Consider the following 24,662-nt stretch of genomic DNA (forward strand, 5'->3'; position numbering starts at 1 on the left):
GAATAATAAAAAAAATTGTTGGGTTTCTGATTCTAGAAATAATACAAAACATGTAATGTAGTTTACCCATATTTATTCTAATTGCAGTAATAACCTGCCTTATGATGCTTTACTTTATGACGATCTGATCTGCTCATATGACGCTTTTCAGTTATGATCAGTGCTCATTTATATGATGCCATATTCGTTACGGTTTTAGCCACATGTCATTGCTGTGGATCAAGTGATGTGCAGTATTCATGAACTTGGCTGATTTATCACATTGTTGTTCATTACATTTGTGGTGTTTTGGAGTGAATTATAAACTGTTTATGACTATTACTTTATCTTATTGTTGTTAATAATGGCAGATAAAATTCAAAGTAAGAGTACTGTTGCTTCCAGCACTCTTACTGAGAAGAAGATGCGTAAGCCTGTTACATTACATACCAAGATTAAAATTATTAAATTTCTTGATGATGATGGTGTATTGAAAACTGAGATAGGCCACAGGCTAAACTTACCTCGCACTACTGTTGTTACAATTTTAAAACAATAGATAAAGTTCTTAGTAAATTAAAAAGTGCTACATAGTTAATACTACAGTTATCCATAAATGACAATCTTATTACCAAAATCAAAAAACTTTTAATGGTGTAATTTGATGAGCAAACTAGTTGGCATGTTTCCTTTAAACCAAGCTATTCAGAATAACTTTTTCGTTTGCAGAAATTATTCAAAAATTATCATTTGCTTATCTGATGTATATAAATTATTTATTTACATCATTTTAGCATTTACATGACTGCTTAAAAACATTAGTTATCAAAGTATTACATGCATCTACAAGTGGGGGGGGGGGCAATGATTCGCTCTGTTGTGGGGTTTGGAACCTAATACATTGTATGACCAGGGTATGCCTGTATACTAGTTGATATTATATATGTATGATCTGTATAGATCATATATCACAACTAGTAATTTGCTAGTTAGGTACTAGCAATTGGGTACTAGACCACAGATAGATATTGTGTTGTGATAGTTGTGATATTGTTATTTATTATAACAGCTAATGATTATTGTTGCTGTAATATAAAGGGTTAATGCTGATTATGATATTTCTTATTTATGAATTGATGCACATTAAAAGATATTTTACTTGGTTATTACACATTATTTATTTATTTTCAGCTGATAGACACTAAAAATGTTCAGGACTTCAATGTATCATATATCAGATCACAGATTGGGATTGTATCACAGGAACCAGTGCTATTTGGATACAGCATAGCAGAAAATATAGCATATGGTGACAATTCACGCCGGGTGCCTATGCATGAAATTATTGATGCTGCTCGGCAATCTAATATACATAATTTTGTAACCTCTCTTCCAGAGGTAAGTTCTTTCCATGCTCTTTTATTTATTTTACTGCATATAATGATTAATACCAAATTAACTCGCATCAAGGATGGTCTCGTGTGGGGGACAACAGCTTGGGCAGTAGGATAGAATGAGGAGCCTATGGAGACCAGTAATGGGTACAACAGTAATAGAAATACTAGCAGTGCATTGCTTTGTCTTTGCAAACTATAAGTATCAGAGATAAGGAGTGCGAGTTCATGGGCTTGATAGATATAATAAATTTAGTTTAATCCATCAAGTGCAAAATAAACTTCCAACGCCTTGATAGATTGTCTGAAGATTATTGGTGGTAGTGAAAGATGATTGATAGCAGATGGTTTCCTGACAGGATGTCTAGCAAGAAAGAAACAAAAATAGAGAGAATTGAGAGAGTTATGATTATAACTCTGTTGCTATGACATGATGGGAGAAACTTAAGGAAAAAGGCAATGATTGCAAAGTAGTTAATGCATAAATATGTAGGAGAAATGGTATGCATTTTGTTCAAGAGTGAATTTGATCAATAAAAGGATTGGCATATGACTGATAAATTATATTTGAATGGATTTGGTGTTAGATCATCATCAAATTCCTGCCATGTACCCTCAAGGGGTGTACAGGATATGATAGTACCACATTAAAAATTTACATCATTACTAACTTCCTATCTACAATTTTCCTCCAAATCAGTCTGTTACTTGTCAAGACTCCAACATTATCAGATCTTATTTCTATTGTCTAAGGCACTTTGTATGGTATCAATCCACCTGTATCTTGGTTTTCCTCTGGGTCGTTTTCATGCCAACCTGGCAGAGAACACTTGTTTTGCTAATCTTTCTTCGCCCATTCTGTTTAAGTGACCATACCACCTGAGATTAGCTCTGCTAACGCATTCGTGGATGCTGACAATATCAAGTTCTTTCCTAATATCCTCATTTTTAATATGATATTGCCATTGACGCCATCTGTTCATGCCTGTAATCTTTCTCATGACTCTTATATCTGCGGTCTCTAGTCTTTTGTCAAGTGTTTTACTTCTGAGCCTCTCAGATCCATAAGTTAAAACTGGTTTGAACACTGTCTTGTATACAGCTAATTTTGTATTCAGACTAATATCTCTCTTCTTGCATATGAATTTATTCAATTGACTTCCTATCATACCAGCTTTGTTGATTCTATTGTCTATTTTCTACATTTAATTTACCATCTTCACTAAAAATCGTGCCTAAGTAGCTGAAATATTTTACTTGTTCGACAGGTTCTCCATTGTTGGATCCTACTTCTTCTTAATCTATACTTTGGATCCGACATGATTACTATTACGATGTTCTTAACTAATTGATAAGTTGTAAGTTGATTTCTAACTGAAATATAAAGAAAATTTATATTTAAAGACTGCGCCACTTTATATTTGAATTAGCTCAAGAATTGAAGATAAACCAACTCTCAACTACCCTTCCTTTATATGTTGTTATTATATAAACTGGCCTAGAATATTTAACTTACTTAATTTACCCGCTTTGGTTCGAATATTTTATGAATGGTGCAGTAAAAGAGATTCAGGCAAAATACATTTTTTTGATTAACAAAAACAAAGATTTAATTTTAGAATCATAAATTTTACACTTAACTTCAAATCAGTAATTAAGATATCACAAAAATTTTAACTCCTCAGATAAATTCAATCATACCACTCATACAATGGTAAATCTGTTATTTCTATAATACAGTCTTCTCACAGTTCCTTAAGTTCCAAATACAACAAAAATTGCAGTAATACCTCTTCACAAACAAACACTTTTAAATTTACACTTTAGCTAACTTCCTCAATAGTTACTGTTAGTATAAGGAAATTCTAGGATGAAACTCTCACACTTCTCTATATAGGAATATTAACGGTTGGAATAATCTTATCGATAATCTTTTTTCTTCACCTACTTATACATAAACACTTTTTATAACTGTAAACACTTAAACAGTATACGGCACTCATTAAATAAATCTTCTAAGCAATAACTGAATTAATCATCGGTCACTACACATAAATAAACGTTCTTGCATGAAATACTACTGATCACTTATGAATTAAGGCAATATACAATAATTCCTTAACTTGAGGTTTTACATGCACAGCTGTTCATTCTTCCTGCATTCATTTGATTCTTTAGGCAATATATTTCTAAGCACAGCTAACGGTAAACTTCAATTTTACAGCCTCTACTATACTTTATTAACTTCGTGCTTTGCTTCAAGGTTCCGTATGTCCTTGAAAGGTTGGTGCTGAAATTAAATCTCAATTCAAGTATCGCTAGTCTATTTAATAGTCTCTTAGCTGTTTTCCGTAGCTATAATTGTTATTCTACAACTTATTAGCTAACTGCTTCTTGACTAGTAGACTTTATTAGCTGCTTGAGTGACTTGCCGACTCGCTATTATCGCACTGTGATTCCTGAATGCCGAATGCTCCGATTCCAACCTAATGCCAACCCTCTCCTTTCTCTCTCTTGTAATTCATCTAATCTCCCCTTAATTAAATAATAATTTCAGCGTTAATCCCTTATATATCTGTTCTTCCTGCCTAAATTATTCTCGTGATTTCTTTCTAAAACTCTTTTCAATAAACCTTCTCCTCACGTGGTGTTCCAAAACGTGCTCACTCACTTACATACATCTCCATGACAACAAAACAAAACATAATAAAATTGAGGTATTGCATAATGCTAAACTTCTACAAATAGGAATAAATAAAGAATATTTATATTTCAATGAATGTGCAGTTAAATTATCAAATACAAGTTCTTATAATATTAACATAGTAATAATTAAAATAGCTTAATAATATTTAGTACAGTTTTATCGCTATTAATACATATCTTTGATTAAATAATTAGATATTAGACAAAATTAAAGTAGTTATATGAATATTAAATTGTAAAATAAGTTATTTACATTAAATAATATTTACAAATCTAGCCTTTGTGATGGAAGATCATGTTGGATTCTGAAGCAAATAATAATTACTCTAATCTCTACATAATCAGAATCCAACACCATTCACAACACAGTTGACATTTTCAGTGATTCTGCCTATTTTCATTGTCTTTGTCTTTTTTATTGCTGACCTTCATACCATATCTATTACAACAGTTATTCAATTTAGTCAGTGAATCTTGCAGACTAGTAGCGGATTTATATAGAAGTATAACATCTTCCGCATAAAGCAAAGAGCTGACATTAACATCTCCAATTTTGATATCATGTTTATTACCACTTTCCTTCATAATGTGATCCATATAGATAATGAATAACAGAGGAGATAATGTACATCTCCTTGTCTCACACCAGATTTAACATTAAACCATCTTCCTGTACTTCCTTCAATTCTAACTGCTGACTTACAACTCAAATAAAGACTAAGTATTGCTTGAACGTGTGGACAGACTTATGTGTTCGTCGAACATGTTGTTTATTATTTTAACGGTAACAGAAACTAAGTAAATAATTAATTTATTAACTTGATGCTGATATTTTGCTGGTGTTATAACCAGCATCTTCAGAGCACAAAAACACTGTTTGTCACAATACGCGAGACTAAGACAACATGGTGTACTTAAACAAAATTGTAGCAGCAACACAAAGACTAGAGTCCTGATTTTGGCACCCTCTATCTGAAAAAAAAAAAAAAAAAAAGCTATCATATATTACTAGAGTCCTAGGAAAGTGCTAGTTTTTTCTTAATATGACTGTCTCCCAGATCTTCGGCAAGTTAATACAGCCATATTTGTTGAGATTTGGCGTGTGTTTTAGGGCTTCTGTCGCCTCTAAGAATCTCTCTGATTTATTTGGGTTTCTGTGTATACTTTTGTGTTTTTCCAGTTGATCCTGTGTGCAGGGGTATCCAGAGCATGGTCTGCTAGGCCCGACTTCCCATAATGATAATTCTGGAAGTATCTTTTATGTTCGCTGATGCGGATGTTCACAGTTCTTCCTGTTTGACCGTAGTAGGCTTGATTGCATGAGCAGGGTACTCGGTAGACTCCTGGATGTGATAAAGGAGGAATGCTGTCCTTGGGTGAGCGGATGAGGGTGGCTAATTTGCTGCATGGTCTGAATGTAGTGCGTAGTTTATGTTTATTGAGAATTCTTGAGATCTTTTCGGATGTGCCTTTAATGTAAGGGATGGTGACTGTTTTGTTGTAGTTCTCTGTGGTGGATGGTGGGAGGGGTTTCTTAGGAGTGTTTAGTATTTTGTTTATTTTATGTGGATTGTAGCCGTTGGCCAAGAAGGTGTGGCGTAAGTGAGTCGGTTCAGCAGTAAGAGCCTTGTCATTGGAACAGATTGCTCTCGCTCTATGGGTTAGCGTTTTTAATATGCCATATTGTTGAAAAGGATGATGGTGTGATTGTTTATATAAGTATCTGCCAGTATGTGTGGGTTTTCTAAAAACTGAAAATGATAAGGAACCATCTGGGAGACGTGTGATGAGTGTATCCAGGAAGGGCAGACAGTTGTTGGCTTCCAGTTCCATAGTAAAGTGGATTTTTGGATGTTCGCTATTTCAATGTGCTAAGAATGTTTTCAATGTCTCAGGGCCATGTGGCCAAATAGCAAGCACATCATCAACATAGCATAGCCAAAGTGTTGGTTTGAGAGTGGCTTGTTATTCTATGTAAAAGTTAGCTGAGGGGGGGAGGGAGCCCACGGCTGTCCCATCAATTTGTTTGTATATTTTCCCTTTCCATGTGAAATATCCTGCATGTATTGTGAATTTGAATAGTTCAAATATATCAGGGGGGAAGTGTGACTTCAGTAGATTGAGGGTTTCTATTAGTGGTACATTTGTGAATAGTGAAGTGATGTCAAAGCATACTATTAAGTCTGAGCTTTTTAGGGTAAGGTGTTGTAAGATGCTTTTTAGGTGTGCTGAATTTTTGACAAAGGAGGGAGAATTGTTAGTGAGAGTGGCTAGTAGCTTTGCTAAATGTCTAGCCAGTTTGTATGTGCGACTATTTATACTGTCCACAATTGGGTGTAGGGGTGTGCCTGGTTTGTGAATTTTTGGTGCTCAATAGCCAACATCCAAAAATCCACTTTACTATGGAACTGGAAGCCAACAACTGTCTGCCCTTCCTGGATACACTCATCACACATCTCCCAGATGGTTCCTTATCATTTTCAGTTTTTAGAAAACCCACACATACAGGCAGATACTTACACAAACAATCACACCATCATCCTTCTCAACAATATGGCATATTAAAAACGCTAACCCATAGAGCGAGAGCAATCTGTTCCAATGACAAGGCTCTTACTACTGAACCGACTCACTTACGCCACACCTTCTTGGCCAACGGCTACAATCCACATAAAATAAACAAAATACTAAACACTCCTAAGAAACCCCTCCCACCATCAACCACAGAGAACTACAACAAAACAGTCACCATCCCTTACATTAAAGGCACATCTGAAAAGATCTCAAGAATTCTCAATAAACATAAAACTACGCACTACATTCAGACCATGTAGCAAATTAGCCACCCTCATCCGCTCACCCAAGGACAGCATTCCTCCTTTATCACATCCAGGAGTCTACCAAGTACCCTGCTCATGCAATCAAGCCTACTACGGTCAAACAGGAAGAACTGTGAGCATCAGCGAACATAAAAGATACGTCCGGAATTATCATTATGGGAAGTCAGGCCTAGCAGACCATGCTCTGGATACCCCTGCACACAGGATCAACTGGAAAAACACAAAAGTACTACACAGAAACCCGTATAAATCAGAGAGATTGTTCTTAGAGGCGACAGAAGCCCTAAAACACACTCCAAATCTCAACAAATATGGCTGTATTAACTTGCCGAAGATCTGGGAGACAGTCATATTAAGAAAAAACTAGCACTTTCCTAGGACTCTAGTAATATATGATAGCTTTTTTTTTTTTTTTTTTTTTTTTTTTTTTTTTTTTTTTTTTCCAGATAGAGGGCACCAAAATCAGGACTCTAGTCTTTGTGTTGCTGCTACAATTTTGTTTAAGTACACCATGTTGTCTTAGTCTCGCGTATTGTGACAAACAGTGTTTTTGTGCTCTGAAGTTGCTGGTTATAACACCAGCGAAATATCAGCATGAAGTTAATAAATTAATTTTTTACTTAGTTTCTGTGTTCTATTATACCGTTAAAATAATAAACAACAATAAGTATTGCTTGATATAATGCCCCATTGACACCATATAACTGTAGTGTATCGAATAGCTTCTCTCTTGGCACCTTGTCATATGCCTTTTTCAAATCGACAAAACTTAAATACAGATCTTTGTTATATTCCCATGATTTCTCCACTGTTTGTTGTAAAGTGAAGATCTGATCCTGACAGGCTTTATTTGGCCTGAATCCAACATGCTCTTCACCAAGCTTCTCTTCCACAATCCTTCTCAAGTATACTTGCATAAATCTTACCAGGAACACACAGTAGGGAAATACCTCTGTAATTCTCACATTCAGTTTTATATCCCTTTTTATATATGGGTACTAAGAGAGCTCTACTCCAATCATTAGGAATTCATCCCTCTGTCCAGGCATTCTGAACTATGCAGTGTAGCCACTGCAAGAGTTTTATACCACCATACTTCAGCATTTTTGGTTGAATATCATCTACTCCTGCTGCCTTTCCATATTTCAAGCCTTTGATGGCTTTTTCTACTTCAAGTATGAATATGTATTCCTGACTGCATGCCTGATCAGTGTTTTTTACCACTGTGCTGTCCAAACAGCTTGTTTTATTTAGCAGTTTTTCAAAGTAATTACTCCATACTTCAAGGATATCTTTTTCTCCTGTTTTCATGTCACCTTTATCATCTGTAACTCCTTTTACAACACTCTTTCCTCCATTCCTAAGCTTCTTCAACAACCTCCAGAATATTTTGCCACCTTCTTGATATTTATTTTCTATGTTCTTGCCAAAGTCCTCCCATGATTTTTGTTTAGCTAGTTTTACACAGTGTTTAGCTTTCTTACATTTGTCTCTGTATTCTCTAAGAGCACAATCTGACTTATTTGCCAGGAACTTTTGATATGCTTTCTTCTTTTCCCTGACTGTCTCTTTAACTTCCTGTTTCCACTATGGAGTTCTAATTTTTCTATCCTTGCAGACAACTTCACCACATGCCTCTCTAGCTGAATCAATCAGCATTTTCTTCAAGGCTTGCCACTGAATCTCCAAATTTTGGTTCCTATTCTCAAACTCTTTCATTTTTCCTTCAATAATCTTTGTGTATTTTAGTCTACAGTTCACATCTGAGAGCTGCTCAACTTTTATTCACTTTAAAACTTTCTTACATGTTATTCTTTTCAATATTAAATTCAATTTTATCCTGCTTAAGACTAATTAGTGATCACTTCCAATTTCAAATCCTCTGTACACTCTGGTGTTCTGCACAGGGAGAAAATACCACTATTAACAATAACATAGTCAATGAGACTTTTCTTATTCCTTGCCTCTCCTGTAAATTTGTGCACATTTTTATGTTGAAACTTGGTGTTAGTAATCAGTCCATGTCCTGAGCAGAAATCCAGCAGCTATTTGCCATTATTATTATTAGCTTTGCTCTTTTCTCCAAATTTTCCCAAAATATTTTTGTATGTCTCACAATCATTTCCTACTCTGCTATTTATATCCCCAACAAGGACCAACTTTCCTTTTTCATTGTGTCAGTTGCTTTTTCTAAAGCCTCAAAAAATTCCTCCACTTCTACCTTAGTAGAACCTTCTGTGGGACCATAGGCACAAATAAGTCTCATTGTCCAGTTTCCCCATTCTCATATTTGCCCACATTACTCTACTTGAGACTGCCTGCCATTCAAGAAGATTAGCCTCATATTTTGTGTTGCATACTATGGCTAATCCTTCTTTTCCTTGATTGTCATTGCCTGAATATAACATTTTGTATTTACTGCTCAGAAAGATCTCGCCAGTTTTTGTCTTTTTTTTCTTCTTTCAGTCATCCCTATTATGTTGATCTGGTACTTTTCTAATTCCTCAGCTAGCTCCATTTCTTTGCCATTCAGGCTTCTTAAGTTGATATTACCAATCTTCAACTCTGGTGATATTGATTTAGGGTGTGTTTTAGGGCTGAATCTAAAACCAGTAGTAGCTGACTTTTCGCTGTTCACGCTGGTTCCCTAGCGAAAACAACGGGGGCCTTGTTTAACCAGGAGACGCCCCAGCCGGCATGAAATTTTGTCATGTTGTACCATCATTTTGTATTTTGGTTTAACCAGTAAGAATACAATTTGGTCAGCTAAATCTAAATTTCCAGCCCATCCTTGTTCGTTCAGTATCCAAGTAGATACCCAACAGGGTTCCCCATGAGAAGGTGAGGATTGGACATTAGGTCAGAAGCCCTGGTGAGTTCTCCACATCCCTTTAACGGCTATGTGGAGGTCTCCTCTCAGTTATACAGCTTCTGGAGAAAGTGTTTTCTACTCTTCAACTCTGGCTGTGGGTTTGAATCCCACAGTGGATATGGATATTTGTGAATGAGTTTAGGTATTAGATGGATTTTATCGCCTAGTATAAAAGCACCTAGTTATTGGAGGCTTGAAGTACATGAAAAGTTATTCATTTTGGTCTCTAGGAATGGAATTTCTGGATTATGTGATCCTTAACCAACTCATGGTGATAATGATAATGTACTGTAGGTTTACAGTCTTTCATGCATGGGCAGGATTCACATGAACTTTTTTTTGTTTGAGATAAAGGCCAACACACACAAAATTTATGTACAGTTGACTCTTGCTATAGTAAATTCATATGGAAGATGGGAATAGCTTATTATAGTGGAATTTTTTTATGTTCCTCTCACCCATGAAGGGTTTTTTCCTCAAACCTATAGTACATTTGTACTGTTGGTATGCTAAAGATTTTTTTTCCTATTTGTTATTTATTTTTTACATAATCTGGAAACCCTACTCTAGAGACCAAACATGGATCTTTTTCAAGCCTCAATAAGTGATGGGTAGTCTCACACCAAGTAATGAAAATTCATCTCCCACCTTAAGATAATCACAAACATCCATGGCACATAAGAATCAAACCTGCAGCCTATTTGTTGGAGAGCAAGTGTGCTAACCACTCAGTAAACTATTTTCTTTAGAATAACATTGTGCCATTAGAGCTTTCATAGAGACTTTCCAGCATCATTCATTCACTATGACACCAGTCTGTCATAGTGAATGAATTTATTATAATGGTGCTCACTATAGTGTGAGCCAGTTGTAGTCATTTTTTTGTTACAGTCCCAGTGCAAGTTGATGCAAATGAAATTGTAGAGGTCATGTGATAGCAAATTAGCACATGTGAGACTTAAGCTGTATAGATGTAGATTGAAATGGAAAGTACATGAGTTACAAAAAATGAAATTTATACTGCCATAAATGACCTACAACAGCTCAGAAATGATTATCTAAAACAGGAGGAGGTAAGAATTACGATTTGGGTATGCTGAATCTGGTAATAGCATCAGAGGATTTGTCCATACCAAGATAGCAACTTAGACACTGACTAGGAAAAGAGTTCATGTACTCCTGACTTGAGAGGTGACTAATGTTGTGGAGTTTTCATGACTTATTTTTCACGGTATTAACAACACAAAACACTTTTATCAACAAAGTTGTTTTATTAACGCTTATATTTCGCTGATTTTCAACTCAGCATCATCAGAGCACAACACACATGTAAACGCGACAGTGAGTGAGTGAAACAATACAATTGCAAAAGACAAAAGATCTAAAGTCCTATTTTTGGCGCCCTCTAATGGGAAAAAAAAAAAAAATGCAGTTATCCAGGAGTTTTTCTTAGGATAACCGTCTCCCAAATTTTTGGCAAATTAATGCAACCATATTTGTTCAGGTTGGGCGAATTCTTCAAAGCCATTGCTGACTCAAAAAATAATCTTTCAGATCTATAACGACTCCTAAATAGCACATTCATTTTCCTCCATCTAATCCTGTGTGAAGGAGTGTCCAAAGCGTGGTCTGCCAGTCCCGACTTGCCATAGTAATAGTAGCGAATGTATCTTTCATGTTCTTCCAGGCACTGATCTTCCTGTTTGCCCATAATAGGCCAAGTCACAGTCACATGGAACTTCATACACTCCTGGGTGTGCTAAAGGGTGAAGTTTATCCTTAGGCGAGCGGATCAGAGTTGCCAGCTTGACATGAGGTTTGAAGGTGGTGCGAAGGCTATGTTTCAACAATACTTTGGCTATTACACACAGAGCCAGAGCCATTTGTTCTAACGATACAGCTCTGACCACTGAACTCCAGTACCTATGCCATACGTTCTTAGCCAACGGCTACAATCCCTACAAAATAGATAAAATACTACATTGGCCCATTACTCTGCCCTCCTCTAATACACAAGAATACAACATGACCATTTCTATTCCCTATATCAGAGATACATCGGAAAAGATAGCCAAAGTATTGTTGAAACATGGCCTTCGCACCACCTTCAAACCTCATGTCAAGCTGGCAACTCTGATCCGCTCGCCTAAGGATAAACTTCACCCTTTAGCACACCCAGGAGTGTATGAAGTTCCATGTGACTGTGACTTGGCCTATTATGGGCAAACAGGAAGATCAGTGCCTGGAAGAACATGAAAGATACATTCGCTACTATTACTATGGCAAGTCGGGACTGGCAGACCACGCTTTGGACACTCCTTCACACAGGATTAGATGGAGAAAAATGAATGTGCTATTTAGGAGTCGTTATAGATCTGAAAGATTATTTTTTGAGTCAGCAATGGCTTTGAAGAATTCTCCCAACCTGAACAAATATGGTTGCATTAATTTGCCAAAAATTTGGGAGACGGTTATCCTAAGAAAAACTCCTGGATAACTGCGGGTTTTTTTGTTTTTGTTTTTTTTCGTTAGAGGGCACCAAAAATAGGACTTTAGATCTTTTGTCTTTTGCAATTGTATTGTTTCACTCACTCACTGTCGCGTTTACATGTGTGTTGTGCTCTGATGATGCTGAGTTGAAAATCAGCGAAATATAAGCGTTAATAAAACATCTTTGTTGATAAAAGTGTTTTGGTGTTGTTAATACCGTGAAAAATAAGTCATGAATAACCATCAACACCTAAGCTTATCTGTTAGATTTGGTGAATGCGGAGTTTTCATTCACCAAACTTAAGAAACAGCTTAGAGCTTAGCAGTTCCGGGAATTAGTCAAGGAGTGTTTAAAGGGAATAGTATCATATTACTGGTTAGAAGGATAAATCACATGAAAATTAAATGGATGAATAGCGTCATTAAGCAGGAACCATAGAAAAAGCAAATTTGTGTAGGGAATATAAAGAGAAAGATGATCAGCAAATTCACAAACAGTAGAAAGCACAGCCAAAAAAAGGTATATAGTAGGGAAGACAAAATTAGATTAAGAGAAGCAGTTTGCTGGGCAGCACAAAGGAAATCTGAACATTTCTTTCACCATATGGCAAGTGTAACATGAATCATTATGGAAAGATAGCTAAACAGTAGCAGAAGAAATAGTTCAATTACTTGAGGGATCACTTTGCAAGGGTGTCATCTGGATGGAGGTAGATGAACTGGAGTTGCATTGAATATTATGAATTCTCAATGGGAATACAGCCTTTGTGTTATGATAAGGTGTAAGAGAATTGGCTGTGCACACTGATCAGTCTCTGTTCAATTTAAGTTTTTGCTGTGGCACGGTCCTATGGGAGTGGAAAATAAAAAGAGCCAAATGGTTCTGACATAAAGAAGGCTATGATGAATCTTTGGACTCCACAGAGGTCCTCATAAAATAATAAAGTTTGGAAATAGATAATAGAATCAGCAAAGCTAGTATGGCAGAGAGTCATATGAATAAATTTGTGTGGAATAAGAGAGAACTTCATCAAAACACTAAACTCAGTTTACAAGATGGTGCTCAAACCAGTTTTAACTAATGGGCTTGAAAGTTGGGTTGGAAATAAAGCAATTAATTGGGTACTAGACACAGACAGATATGAAAGTTCTGAGGAAAATTAGGAAAATGAACAGGTGGCTTCAATAGTATGTTAAAAATGAAAATATCAGGAAAGAACTTATAAAGTGGAATATCATTAGCATTCAATAACATGGGAATACAGCTTTTCTCTCCTTTTAATGTGTACATATTATCTTAGATGGTATGCTGACTTAAACAGAAGAGGAAAAGTTACTAAGGCAGGTGTTTGCTGGTAGGAAAAAAAAGGTTCAGAAGGATATCAAGATATAGGTGGATTAATGCAGTAAGTAGTGCCTTAAAAGCAAATTGCAAGATCTGACAGTATTGGAGACTTTATAAATAATATTCATTTTTAAAAAAATGTTGATAGGAAGCTAGTAATAATGTAGATTTGGTTGAATAGTACTATAATAGTATCTGTACATTCTTTAGGGTCCTATAAATGATGGTGTGGTGATGATTGAAATTTCAATAAAATTAGTCAGCCAAAATTGGTTGATGAAAGATTTTTTTTAATGATCTTTTTATTATCATTAATAATTTCACTGATGAGATAGTATTAATACAAATGAAACATACTCTTTCCAGGGTTATGAGACAAATGTTGGTGACAGAGGGACACAATTGAGTGGAGGACAGAAACAACGCATTGCTATTGCTCGAGCTCTTGTACGCAATCCTAAAATTCTTCTTTTAGATGAAGCTACCTCAGCTTTGGATAGTGAAAGTGAAAAGGTAAGTAATAAGGTTCAGTGTTATATAAATACAGAGCCGAATGGAGCTGTACCTAATTTACAATAAACCAGATTATGATATGAAATTATGTTTGAGTTAAATCTTACCTATCCAGTAAAAGCAATTTAGGACTAAATTCTATTGTCTATTGGGTTATTAAAAACAACAACAACATTATGAAGTATCATGCTGGCTGGGATGTTGCCTGGTTAAACAAAGCACCCCTCAGGTACCAAGAGGAAACATTGAAAAATCGGTTACTGGAACAAACTCAATCTCACTGAATTGAAGGTGGGCATCATTCACATTTGAAGAATCAGTGGAAAACAAATGGAGCTGGAAGAAGAAGAAGAATTAGAGAAATATCATGTTCACAAAATTGGTTTATGAAGACAAAAAAAAGACTAAATTGGACAATCGTGATCAGAGAAAGGAAAAAGTAGTTGTAGTATTTAACACTTAACAAAGAGAGAAATGAAATTAAAAATGCTAAGAAATTACATTTTTGTTAAATCCTTTACCCAAGTGTAAACAATGTTTGCATGAAGTTTCTTCATGACTAGGCTACTTGTATATCAAAGCTAATGACTTCACATTAATTGCCTTAGTATCCCATAATGCAAAGTGTGCATCTTTTTGGCCTTTCCTGGCCTGGAAAGGCCACTATCCAGACTGGTTTCAACTTTATTGAGGTAGAACCAGACCCAGAAGAGATACCAAGTTGAAGTAATGCAGAAGTCATACATATCCCACATACAAGTAGTGAAAAGGTGTAACACCTTATTATTGAAATAAGTTGGTTAGAGCTAGTTGTAGGAAGTAGTGGCCCTTTCCATAATTCATTGTATTATACACCTGAAAGGATGTGTGCTTTGCATTATTGATACTAAGATAATTAATATGCATTAGCCTCTATATACAAGTAGCCTAGTTGTGAAGAAACTTAATGTGCAAACTTTGTTTGCTTACTTGGATAAAGGATTAGACAGTGATACAATTTCTTAGCATATTTCATTTAATTTAGAATCAATCTGAAAGTAGAGTGTCATGGGTATATTTCAAATGCAAACCTGGACAATCAGACTTTATTGTACTTGTGGACCAACTGCATCTTCACAATCAATTGTGAAGATGCAGAGGAATTTTATGAGTCAGAAAAATAAAGAAAAGCTAGTTCTTGTAGGAGATCTAGATAATAGAGTAGAAATGAATTCCAGACATCTTTGTGGGAAACTTGGAAAAAGAACAAAGCTATATATAATAATTGTGAGGACCTCCTGGTCCTCAGAACATGAATTAATCATTACTTACAGCCTGTTCTGATATAAAGAATTGGTGTCCCCATGTGCGTGCACATGCAAAGAAAATTAGTTTGACTATGTTTTCATTAATGATGACATTTGCAGTTCATGATACAAGAGTAAAAAAGCAATTTGAAATAGGAAGTGATCACTAATTAGTTATTCAATTTGAGCAGGATAAAAATGAATATCATACTGAAAAGAAAAGTATAGTATGTGTGAAAGTTTTAAAAATAATCAAACCCAAGCAGCTTTTAGAGTTGAACTGGCTCAGCAGCTGAAAGCTGAGCTGAATGAACTCAATTTCTTTTTGCAGATGATGTTATACTTCTGAAAGCTCCAGAGAATATTACTAGATTTAAAAAAAAAAAAAAAAGAGTATGAAACAAAAATTGAACCTTGAACACTCAGTATCAAAATTTGAATAAAACATTATTCAGATGGTTGAATTGTTTACAATGATAGAAAAATCTGAACATTGTGGTGGACTGAAGAACTTAGTCCTTAAAATGGAGAAATATCCAAAGTTTCTGGTAAGTCAGTCTATCTTTTCTATATTTTATGAAGAGAACATAGCAACTTTTTTTTTTTTTTTTTAAAGCTAAGCTCTATATAAAAAGCAGATAATAAAATTCTGTGAGAAATCTTATGGCAAAAATTTGGTGAGATAAATATCATGAAAGGATATATAATTTAAGATTTAGCTGAACAAATGTTGTTGGCTTAAACCATAATGCAATAATGGTACAACATGACAGAATTTCATGAGGGTGTAGCCCAGTTCAACAATCTCCCCCCCCCCCCCCATTGTTTTCATCTGGGAACCGGAGCAAACAGCGAAGAGTCAGCTATTGGAACAAATTCCAACTCAAAATCAGCAGAATTAAAGATTGGCACCATCAACACAAGAAGCATCAGTGGAAAAGAAATAGAAAAACTAGTAAAAGAATTGGATAAGTACCAGATCAGTATGATAGGTGTTACTGAAACAAAGAAGACAAAAACAAGCAAGATCTTTCTGAGCAACAAATACAAGATGCTATATTCAAGCAGTAGCAATCAAAGAAAAGAAGTAGTTATAGCATTCCACACTAAATATCAGGATAATCTTCTTGATGGTAGTCTTTGGACTCCCTTGAGGTGTTATACAATAATAATCAGAATGGGGAACTGGACAGTGAGACTTATTTGTGGCTATGGTTCCACAGAAGGTCTAATAAGGAAGAAGTGGAAGAATTTTTTCAGACATTAGAGAGGGCAGCTAACACGATGAAAAGGTTCATTCTTGTTGAAGATCTAAATAGCAAAATTATTTATTTCATATCCAAACACAAGTGATACAGTAGTAAGCAATTGGCACAACATTATTTACAACAAATTAGGATACATTACAAATGATAACAGCTTAAATTTAATAGATAAATTATACAGGCAATAATAAGTAAAATATGAAGAAAAAAGAAACTATATTAAGAAACATAAGTTACATACATTAAATATGGTCAGATGTTCCTCCAGTATCTTGTGAAATCAACTGTTTTTCTGTGCAGGATATAAGGTCCTCTTTTGTGCAAGGTGATTGAAGAAGGAGGAAAGGACTAGGTTGTCCCACACTCGCAATTATCTGGTCCAGTCAGTTAGTCCCATTTGATGAGGTTTTGTTGCAGCCGCCCCTTACTTTGCTGCAAACAAACAGCAAAGTAAGAAATGATTACATAAATGATTATATATCTGCTTAATTCTCTGTATACCCATGTCCTGAACCAGTGGAAAAACATTGTTATCAACAATAAATAAGAATAAATTTATGGCATTTTTAATTTAATTTATAACTGAGTGAAACATCATTTATATGGATCACACATTATGAAGGAAAGGAGTGATGATGAAGAAGGATAGTGGTATTAAACCTAATGTCAAAATTGGAATTTTTACTTTATTATACTTCTAAATAAATCCAGTACAAGTCTGTCAGTCAGATTCCCTGCCTAAATTGAATAACTGCTATAATAAATTTGATATGAAAATCAGCTATAAAGAGAAGACAATGGAAATAGGCAGAAATATTGAAAACATCAGCTCAATCCTGAATGGAAAACCTATAATAGAACAAGTAAAATATTTCAGCTATTTAGGTGCAACTTTTTTAGTGAAGATGCAAATTAAATTTGGAAATAGACAGCAGAATTAGCAAAGCTGGTATGATATGTCAACTGAATAAATTTATAAGGAATAAGAAAGATTATCTAAACACTAAAGTGGCTGTATACAAGACAGTATTCAAACCAGTTTTAACATATGGAGCTGGGCTAGAAATAAAACCACTTCAAAGACTGGAGACCTCAGATATGAGACAACTGAGAAAGATGGCAATATCAAATGGCAATGGCGAAAAATGAGGATATAGGAAAAAACTTCACATTGTTAGCATTCAGGAATGCATCAGCAGAGCTAATTGTAGGTGGTATTTTTTGAACTAATTCTAGTGTATGAACTATTTTTGATGGTTCAGGCTCTTCACAGTCTTCTGATAATCCTCTGTCATTGCAGAAACTCGTCACTCAAAAGCATGTGTATAATGATACATAATTTCCACCATAAACCCGCTTCATCATCTCCAATATTTCCATTGCACTTTTGCCCATGACTTTATAACATTACATATGTCATTAATGAAAATGCACTCATTCATTATATTAGTCAAATTGAGATTTGACTAATATAATGACTTTTTAAAATATAAACTTTGATAATATATAATTCTCAGACTAGTTTTTTTATATCCAAAATTATAGACTGAAGACAAAAGTAACATGGTGCAGTTTTAATTAAAAGGACTGTTCTAGCAAAGAGACAATTTGGTTTTAGTAAAGATACTGAAGGAATGTTTATTACCACCCTTCAAAATTATCATAATACAAAAAAAATTAGTAAAAGATGTGGTATGAATAGAAAAGGACCATGGGATGGAAGATTAACATAAAATGTTTTCCGTGTGTGTGTGTGTGTGTGTGTGTGTGTGTGTGTGTGTGTGTGTGTGTGTGTGTGTGTGTGTGTGTGTGTGAGAATTTTATTCTTTATATACAGTATATATGTAAATTTTAGTCTTTATCTCTTTTGTTGTTTTAAGTGACTTATCTTTTTCTCATTCAAAAGGTTGTTCAAGAAGCATTAGATAAAGCCAGGGAAGGCAGGACTTGTATTGTAATAGCTCACAGACTTTCCACAATCCAAAATGCAGACAAAATTGTTGTTATTCAGAATGGGAAAGTGGTAGAAATGGGACGACATCAAGATCTCTTGGCTCTGAAAGGACACTATTATAATCTCTGTAATGTACAGGGTAATTTAACAGAATAATTTATTTTGTTGATTATCTGCAATAATTCTGTGGATTAAATTTCTATTTTGGAGAGTTTTACATATTGTTGGATCGGAAAGGAACTACAGAATTGTTCAGTTTATAGCTAGATTTTGTCTGCACAAAACATTGAAATCATGTTCTTCGATACCTGTGTAAATATACCCTCATAAATTTTATTGCAGAAAATTTATTTTCATTGGAATGTACAGATATAGAATATTATCAGTTATTTCATAAATACATAAATTCTGTTGGATTACTGTCAGAAACTGCATAACACAGCATTTTTTTTATTTTGTTTGTTTCTTTTTAATTTTCAAAATATGTAATATTTTTATGCAAAAATATACAAGTCTGATTTCAACATTAACTTAACTGAACTTGCTGGGGTAGAGATTCTCAAGTGCACAAAAAATAAAAAATTTTCTGTATGAGAGAAACTTTGACTTATTTGATTATCCTGTCAGATGGGTTTCATTAATATTAAGCATTTAAAAAAACAAAAGAATTGTTGAAGAGGAAAAAAAAAATTTTTTTTTTTCAAATAGTTGTATAATTCCAGCACACCTAATTATGTAAATGAAGTGTTAACCATGTTGGAACTTACCTTCATGTTATACTAATATATTAATATTCCAGGGGCGAATTCTTTGCTATGCTTGCTGTGCAAGCTTATTACTTGAGAAAGAAGTAATATTTATTTGTTAATAAATGCATGCATTTATAAGCATTCCATTTAGGCTTTTATTTTTGTAGACAGAAGACATCTTAAGCTTGCGCAGCAATAATTGAGCTTTGCGTTGTGTATCGAAAGCTGATGCTTGCTCGTCTAGTCAAAGCTACCTTGGCTTGCTCGGTTGTTGGAGCTTCCAGGTCCTTGCTGCAACACTGTGATTTCATGTGCTCGCATAGCCATTTCTGCTCCCTTCACGTCATCTCACTCTGTTGCTTAAACACAGGCCATGCACAGTCAACATAGCTTCAGCCAGCCTTTAGTGTGCGTGTTGCTTGGGAAAATGAAGTTACAACCAACTTTTTATTGACCAGTTCATGAAGAAGAACCGTAGGATAGAATTTGTATTCAAGTAGCTAAATTGAAAAAGATAGAACATCATTTGTAAAATAAATGTTGTATTTGTATGATTAAATGTACATAAATTTCTAAATATATAGTTTTAAATAGTCAGTAATTCATTATTCCTCTAATTAGACTTCAATCACACCTCTCACTCCTTGAATGATAACAAGAGCAAGCATGAATTTCAAGACCAGCATTCGTCCCTGTAATATTCATTTGTAAACCATGATTGCAAAAAGAAAAAAAGTATATTTTATTGTTTACATGTATAGCAACTATATTCCAGAACATCCAGTTAAGTTGTGAAACAGTACATGTCTATTAAGCATTACTTTACTTCCATGGAGTGTATTACTGTTTGACCACAGATGTGAGACCCTCGGCTGGCAATGTGTCAAGAAGAGTCAATTCATGTTGAAGGGGAGAAAGGAATAAGGTGATGTACGAATTTGTTATCAACACATGAAATCATCTGCTTTATACGTAAAATTTTCGAACTGTTGTACAAGCAAAATAGTTATAATTTTAAAAACTAGAATTTTCATAAAAGAAAAGCTAATTTTCCAATGTATAATAATAAACACTCATCTCACAAAACACATTGAATATCCTATTATGGGAATGGATTTGCCTTCTTCTGCAATGCACTGAAGTGTTGAGGGGGGGTCTCACACCTGTGGTTGCACTGTAATTAATATTTGGTCTCTTTGAATTTTTTTATGTTATATTTCAATTATTTAGTTTAGCTGCTGAAGTTTGGGCACTAGAATATTCTAACAAAATGCATTTCTGAATTATATATGATTTTAGAAACACACTATATTTAAAAAAATACAGCAAACTAATTTAATTTTATAAACTAATACTACTAATATAAATAATGGAGGTATTCAAAGCAGATATTCTCTATAAATGGTGAAGAAGTACTTAATTTAGATAAGGGAGAGCAGTTGCTTTCAAACCATGTGAAATTAAACTTTTTTTTTATGATTCATTATTCATAACACTTCCCTAATGTTACATGTATTGGTTCCAAAATTCTAATTTAATAATGTTAAGTTAGCTTTTCAGAAAGCTAAAATAAATCTGAATTTCATATGCTAAAATAAAAGAGCCATTTCATCTATTAAAAGTTTTGTTGTATATTTAAAATATTTTTATTCAAAGGTCTGAATATAGTCTGTAAACAAGATTACAGTAATTGACCTGCTATTCAACCTCTAATTATCTCACCTCTAAAGATTAGAAGTCCAGTTATATTTCTAATTACTGTCTTTTTTTGTACAAGGTTAAAATGCAGCAGTTACTCTAGACCTGATTACTGTGGTATTAGTTTCTCATGCTGTTGTAGAAGTTGTTTAGACACTACTACTGCTAAGGAGAGGAAGGTGCATTGTCATCCCTTTGAGAAGATATATTATTATTATTGTACTGGCAACTCCACTGAGTCTGAACACTCATCATGGGAGACCCAAACTATCCTTACAATCTATCATACCTCTCCATGAACCCATCAACAGACAAAGTACTAACTGACTCTGGCAACCCAATCCATTAATTCACAACTCTTCAACTGAAAAATCTAGTCTTTATGCTATTAACCACACTTTTACTCAACTTCCAGGATGGCCTCTAGTTCTATCCCCCCCCCCCCCCCAAGCCAAGTGCTGAAACATTTTCCCTGCCTCAATCCTATAAAACCCTGTAAGTCATTTAAATGTTTCTGTCATATTATCCCCTCTTTTACGTCTATCAACCAGCTTCTGTAATCCACACACATCCTCAATCTATCCTCATAGGGAATGTTCTACAGACCACTCACCATCTTATTTGCTCGTTTCTGAATCCTCTCCACCAATTACTCATCCCCAAGAAACCCAGGAGACCAGACCTGAGCACAGTAATCCAGATGCTGATGTATTAAGACCTTATAAAGTATAATATAAGCACGTACACACAGGAAAGATATTTAATTAGCCAAATATTTTGGTCTGAAAATTGCAGACCATCTTCAGTGGCACAGTTTTAAAAATACAAGGTCAAATACTAACAATAGATCATTTATAAATAGAACAAGCCGCATGATGTTATATCACTAAGTATTAAAGAGAAATATTTTTAAACAGAGACATGATTGAATTAAAGATATTAATTAATAATTTCAATCATGTCTCGGTTTAAAAATATTTCTCTTTAATACTTAGTGATATAACATCATGTGGCTTGTTCTATAAATTTGAACGTTCATTTTAAATAACATAAAATTAATATGAATTAATGAGTTATCCTGATTCAACTTTCCCAGATTTTTAATACAGATATACAGTCATTCCGATTCAGGTTAGGATGATAGATTAAGCCCTCTACGCTTTCTTTGAATAAACGTTCAAATTTATAGCGGGATCTATGTAAGAGGCGAGTTTTTGACCAGAGGATGTTGTGGTTAGTTTCTATTCCGTGCTGAGCCAATCCAGATTTTTCAGATTTGTTATGATGAATGGAGGATTGATTTTCTTGGATTCTTTTTTCCAAAATAGGAGAGATCACAGTTGCAGGGAATTTGATAAACTCCAGGAAGAGACATAGTTGAGCGTTTGTCTTTAGAAGAAGAAGGAAAATGGGAAGATAATTTGTTAATAGGTGAATAAGTAGCTGTTAACTCATATTTCTTCAGAATTCTTGAAATAGGTTCTGAAATCCCGGAGATGTGTGGAATTGGAACTCGACGTATTGAATCTTTGTTGTTTAGTGGTGGATCGAGAAGATGTTGTGTACTCTTTTTGGAAAAGCTATTGAGTTTCATGTGCTGTTGGATAGTAGAAAGTTCTTTCTGTAGAAAATTAGAAGTAGAACAATTAGTTTTGACTCTTCTGATTAGACATTTTATGATTCCTGTGTTTTGACAAGGATGATAGGCAGATTCTTTAAGAATATAATGACCGGTGAATGTTAGTTTCCTGTAAACTGTAGTTGTAAGAGTATTTGAAGGTGACCGGTTTGAAGGAGAACGTATAAAAATAACCGGTCGTTTTTTTTCCATTTCCATGGTAAACTTTATACGATAATATAAGATAATACTGTTTAAAAAAGAAGGTAAGGAGTCTTTGTTGTGAGGCCATACAGTAAAGATGTCATCTATATATCTTACCCAAAAGGATGGTTGAGAGAAAATAGATGAGAAGAGGACTTTTTCTATATGTTCTAAATAAAAGTTGGTTAAAGCAGGAGAGAGAGGACTTCCCATGGCTGTTCCTTCTACTTGGCTGTAAAATTTGTTTTGACATAAGAAATATCCAGAGTGTATTACGAAATCGAATAGTAGATTGTATTGATTTTCCTACTTTACCTTATAGCCAAATATCTAGCTAAAGTATTGAAATCTCACATAGGCAACTCTAGTTCCTTTCTTAAAAACTCCCCAGATTTCTTAGAAAAATTGGAAAATATCTCATTGCAACCTACAGATCTTATGGTGAGCTTTGATATACAATCTTTATATACAAATGTACCTCTCAAGGAGACTTTAAAATTACTGGCTGACATCTTTCCAGAAGACATTATAAAACTATTCGATTTCATAATACATGCTGGATATTTCTTATGTCAAAACAAATTTTACAGCCAAGTAGAAGGAACAGCCATGGAAGTCTCTCTCTCTCCTGCTTTAGCCAACTTTTATTTAGAACATCTAGAAAGTCCTCTTCTCATCTATATTCCCTCAACCATCCTTTTTTTGAGTAAGATATATATATGACATCTTTACTGTATGGCCTCACAACAAAGACTCCTTACCTTCTTTTTTAAACAGTATCAATTCCTTATATTATCGTATAAAGTTTACTATGGAAATGGAAAAAAAAACGACCGGTTATTTTTATACATTCTCCTTCAAACTGGTCACCTTCAAATACTCTTACAACTACAGTTTACAGGAAACTAACATTCACCGGTCATTATATTCTTAAAGAATCTGCCTATCATCCTTGTCAAAACACAGGAATCATAAAATGTCTAATCAGAAGAGTCAAAACTAATTGTTCTACTTCTAATTTTCTACAGAAAGAACTTTCTACTATCCAACAGCACATGAAACTCAATGGCTTTTCCAAAAAGAGTACACAACATCTTCTCGATCCACCACTAAACAACAAAGATTCAATACGTCGAGTTCCAATTCCATACATCTCCGGGATTTCAGAACCTACTTCAAGAATTCTGAAGAAATATGAGTTAACAGCTATTTATTCACCTATTAACAAATTATCTTCCCATTTTCCTTCTTCTTCTAAAGACAAACGCTCAACTATGTCTCTTCCTGGAGTTTATCAAATTCCCTGCAACTGTGATCTCTCCTATTTTGGACAAACTGGACGCTCTCTGAAAAAAAGAATCCAAGAACATCAATCCTCCATTCATCACAACAAATCTGAAAAATCTGGATTGGCTCAGCACGGGATAGAAACTAACCACAACATCCTTTGGTCAAAAATTCGCCTCTTACATAGATCCCGCTATAAATTTGAACGTTTATTCAAAGAAAGCATACAGGCCTTACTCTATCATCCTAACCTGAATTGGAATGACTGTATATCTGTATCAAAAATCTGGGAAAGTCGAACAGGATAACTCATTAATTCATATTAATTTTATGTTATTTAAAATTATTGAAATTATTAATTAATATCTTTTTATTCAATCATGTCTCGGTTTAAAAATATTTCTCTTTAATACTTAGTGATATAACATCATGCAGCTTGTTCTATTTATAAATGATCTATTG

General features: G+C 34.4%; 1 protein-coding gene across 3 annotated transcripts in view; it reads left to right on the forward strand.

Annotated features, from left to right (window-relative positions):
• LOC150099993 (ATP-dependent translocase ABCB1-like) overlaps positions 1-19,983 on the forward strand; it is a 370,123-nt gene extending 350,140 nt beyond the window's left edge. For all 3 annotated transcript variants that reach the window (XM_090402525.1, XM_090402527.1, XM_090402526.1), the window contains exons 25-27: positions 1,171-1,377; positions 13,993-14,139; positions 18,597-19,983. In XM_090402525.1, the coding sequence (XP_090258651.1) occupies positions 1,171-1,377; positions 13,993-14,139; positions 18,597-18,800 (558 nt within the window). In that variant the 3' untranslated portion in view covers positions 18,801-19,983. The remainder of the gene's footprint in view (positions 1-1,170; positions 1,378-13,992; positions 14,140-18,596) is intronic.
• Positions 19,984-24,662: the final 4,679 nt, after the last annotated feature.

The sequence above is a fragment of the Typopeltis vanoorti genome, chromosome 13 (genome assembly GCF_054136105.1).
Source record: "Typopeltis vanoorti isolate ZY-2024b chromosome 13, IOZ_Tvanoo_1.0, whole genome shotgun sequence".
NCBI lineage: Eukaryota > Metazoa > Arthropoda > Arachnida > Uropygi > Thelyphonidae > Typopeltis > Typopeltis vanoorti.